We start from the raw sequence: 3,698 nt of genomic DNA, 5'->3' as shown, positions 1-3,698 counted from the left end.
GCCATGGTAAACGTTTAATTACAGATAGAAAAATAGTTCTGTTAGATATTTACTCCATTAATACTGTATATACATAATTTAGATTTTTAAGTTATATACATTTTTTTATACAAATTTTTACATGAATACTCTTTTGTAATGTCATACACACGTGTGCGTGTTTGTGTAAGCATGTGCAAAGGTAACAATTATTGCACTAAATGTGCTTCCCTTGTTTAGTATTATGCCACTGGACCATGTGTTCTGCAGTTGAATAGAAAACTGTACATAGAATTAGACCAACATACTGTAGAAGCACACTGTACATAAAATTTTGACAATTTAATGCGCCATACACACTGGCAGATCCGCTGCCGAGCTTCCCAACGGCGGATACGGCTGACGGGCGACACAGCGGCGGGGGAGCAGTGACGGGTTGAGTGAAGTTTCTTCACTCCCCCCGTCACCCGGCTTCATAGCAGTGCAGGCAAATATGGAGGAGATTGTCCATATTGGCCTGCATGCACAAGCGACGGGGCACCAGCGATGAACGTGTGTGCCTCCACACTGAAAGATATGAACGGTATCTCGTTCATTAATGAACGAGATCGTTCATATCTTTCAGTATTATCGCCCAGTGTGTAGGGCCCATAAGCCCCGTACACTGTGGGCGATAACACTGGACGATACGAACAATAACTATCTTTCATGAAAGATCTATCGTTCATATCGTCCAGTGTGTATGCCTGAACGATGTATGCAGCAGCGGGCCGTTCACGTTCCTCTATGGTCGTTTGAACATGCAGCTCAACTTTGACTACATCGTTGAGCTGCATGTTCGAGAAATGCAGGGGATGAAGTCACTGAACGATATCATTCAGTGTGTATGCGCTATACATATGTGTATGCATGCGCTCATTAGGGGAATGTCGCCCAATGTGTACAGGGCTTTAGACATTACACAGAAAGTAATGAAGTAAAGTATTTTGTCAATTAAATCTGATGCTGTTTTTGGTATACTGTTTTGCAATAATATTATCCAAGAAAAACAAATTGTTCATCTACTTAGTACAAATTCCCTTGCTGCACGACTGAGGGATACAGCACGTCATGGGTGTAAAAGATTTTAAGTTCGTTCTCTATAATTATCATGTTATCTGACCAGAGAAGACTGACTGGACAATTAAACTGGCTTTACTAGTTGTATCAAAACAGTATATGGCACTTTCAGGAAAAAAACAAAAAACAGCACCAGATTTATTGCTGATAAATCCATTCAGAGCCAACAGACATACATATATCCCATTTACCTGAAGATACTGTTGTGTACTCTGTCACATATTAGCGTACTGCAAGAGGATGCACAGAAAGAATCCTTTCAAGTAAACAAAAATTGTTATACATTCAGGAAAATTTCAATCTACTTGAAAATCCTGTTTAATGCTAATATAGATTTGTTTTTTCAAAGGGTAAACTAGTAGTCGTGTATTCAGATAAATAGGGTGTTTCTAGCAACAACAACAAAAAACACAAATATAACACTGACACACTGATAATGGATTACTCAGTGTGAAGTAAACATATATAACTGTGTACAATATTGCAGAGGACTTCAGTCAATCTCAGTCACTGTATATATATATATATACACACATATGTGTGTATATATATATATATATATATATACACACATATATGTGTATATATATATATATATATATATATATTTTTTTTCTTTAAATGGACTCACAAACAGCAATGTAGTCATGATCAGTGAATAATTCCTTTGTCTAAAAGTTTTCTGTACAGAATTTTGTAATGTGCAAAGATATGTTTTGTCAAATCACCCTGGAAGACAAACAGTTCATTAAGCAAGAGGTGCCCCCAGTCCCCCGTTAGCTTCAGGGCTCCCAGGAATGAAGGCTCACAGGTCAGGCTGCTCATGGAAGTGGTTGGCATTCCCATTACTGTTCTTCAGGCTAGTTTCCTCAGTCCTGCTACTACAGCGGCTGCAGCTGCTCAGGCTTCCATTGCCCATTTCAGCATCAGCTATGTGCTTGGTCCCATGGCAGTCTGGATTACTGGAGTAGTGGCACCTTTTCAGATCCTTAAATAAAGCATGTAGTTTGTGATCTCCTGCCCTAGGGCAACACAGGAGCTTTTTAAAAGCCTTCCTAAAATCGGCGCTCCTACAGTATATGATGGGGTTTAGTCCTGAGTTAACATAGCCCAGCCAGTTCAGGAACAAGAACACATTGCCATCTATTAAATCCCTGCAGAACACTTTGATAATGTTGGCCACAAAGAAGGGCAACCAGCAGAGGGTGAAGGTGCCCATGATGATGCCCAAAGTCTTCAGTGCTTTGTGTTCTTTAATAGCTAACAACCCTGAGGGTCTTCTTTTGGATATCCTTCTGTTTTTAGTGGAGGGCACAGGTGTCCCATTAAACCTCACTTTGTCCTTCTCTATCAAGTTGACTTGCCTGGTGGCCACTATAAAGACTTTGACATAGACAAAGATCATGATCACCAGGGGCACATAGAAGGAGATGGTGGATGATACAATGGCATAGGGCATGTTAGTGACAAAATCACAGCACTTTGGGTCATCATAGCATCTCTGAGCTACACTATTTGATGTATCCCTCCACCAGTGGTTCATGATGGGCAGGAAGGAGATCAAAGCAGCTATAGCCCATACAAAGCAAACCACCAACCTTGCCCTGGCCTTGGTCACCAGCATCTCATACTTTAGAGGTGAGGTGATGGCAATATATCTGTCCACTGCTATCACACACAAGGTCTCTATGCTGGCAGTCACACAGAGGACATCCACAGAGGTCCACAGCTCACAGACGGTGGTGTCATACAGCCAGTCCCCGGTCACCAGGATGGTAGCACCTGGTGGCACCACAAGAAGCCCCATGATCAGGTCAGCACAAGCCAAGGAGGTGATGAAGACGTTAGTCATAGTCTGCAACCTTGGGGTCTTGGCTATAGCAATAATGACCAGCAGGTTCCCAAACACGATGAGCAGGATCATGAAGGTCAGCGCTGCTCCCACCATCCACTTCTGGGAGAGGGTGAGCCCACTACTGCTGCTGCTGTTGTTCAGGACAAGGTCCGACAAGTTGACCTCTTGGCAGGGAGCCATGGTGAGGGAGCTGTCGTCCTAGCTCAGACCTGGTGTGTGCACAGGGGGACCAGCGGCAGCCTCAGCAGCCCCATGGAGCGGGCAAGAGAGTGAGCCATAGCAGGCTGGGTGCGAGCTCTAAACTACTCGCAGTCCGGACTCCGCCGCTGACTCCACACTGGCAGGGAGCTGGGGGCGGGGCCAGCGGCCACTCACTGGTTAAAGGGACAGCTGCCGCCTCCTCTGACAGTGCGTCTGCAGCAGCTGTGCTGGGAATAGGGTCTCGGGGAGGACACACACAGGCGTCAATGTAATAGGGCGATTATCACCCCAGTGTGGGCAGCATGCGCGTCTCTCTATTGCATTTATCAGCATTACTATTAATATTAAGTTACAGAAAGTATAACGGGATACCTAGACATATCTACTATGTCGGTGGCATTGCAATAAGCGATAGAGATACATATATCCAACATATTGCATGCAGTCATTACACAGAGTTTCCTTGGTGGAAGCAGAGACTATACTGCAGCTTAATGTTACTGCTTGCTACAGGCTAGTATTTGGTTGTGTAGTCTTTGGCATA

General features: G+C 43.8%; 1 protein-coding gene across 1 annotated transcript; it reads right to left on the bottom strand.

The window, feature by feature from the left end:
- Window positions 1-1,726: 1,726 nt before the first annotated feature.
- LOC134935033 (beta-4C adrenergic receptor-like) lies at window positions 1,727-3,276 on the bottom strand. The gene has a single exon (XM_063930342.1). It carries the CDS (start codon window positions 3,131-3,133, stop codon window positions 1,904-1,906), a length of 1,230 nt encoding a protein of 409 aa, XP_063786412.1. The 5' UTR covers window positions 3,134-3,276; the 3' UTR covers window positions 1,727-1,903.
- Between the last annotated feature and the right edge of the window lie 422 nt (window positions 3,277-3,698).

Source organism: Pseudophryne corroboree, chromosome 6 (assembly GCF_028390025.1).
Source record: "Pseudophryne corroboree isolate aPseCor3 chromosome 6, aPseCor3.hap2, whole genome shotgun sequence".
Classification (NCBI taxonomy): Eukaryota; Metazoa; Chordata; class Amphibia; order Anura; family Myobatrachidae; genus Pseudophryne; species Pseudophryne corroboree.
This window is presented reverse-complemented; position numbering and strand designations above follow the sequence as displayed.

What these genes read in the sequence shown, in the direction of transcription:
- LOC134935033 (XM_063930342.1), bottom strand. Translation starts at nt 3,133, where the DNA reads ATGGCTCCCTGCCAAGAGGTCAACTTGTCGGACCTTGTCCTGAACAAC.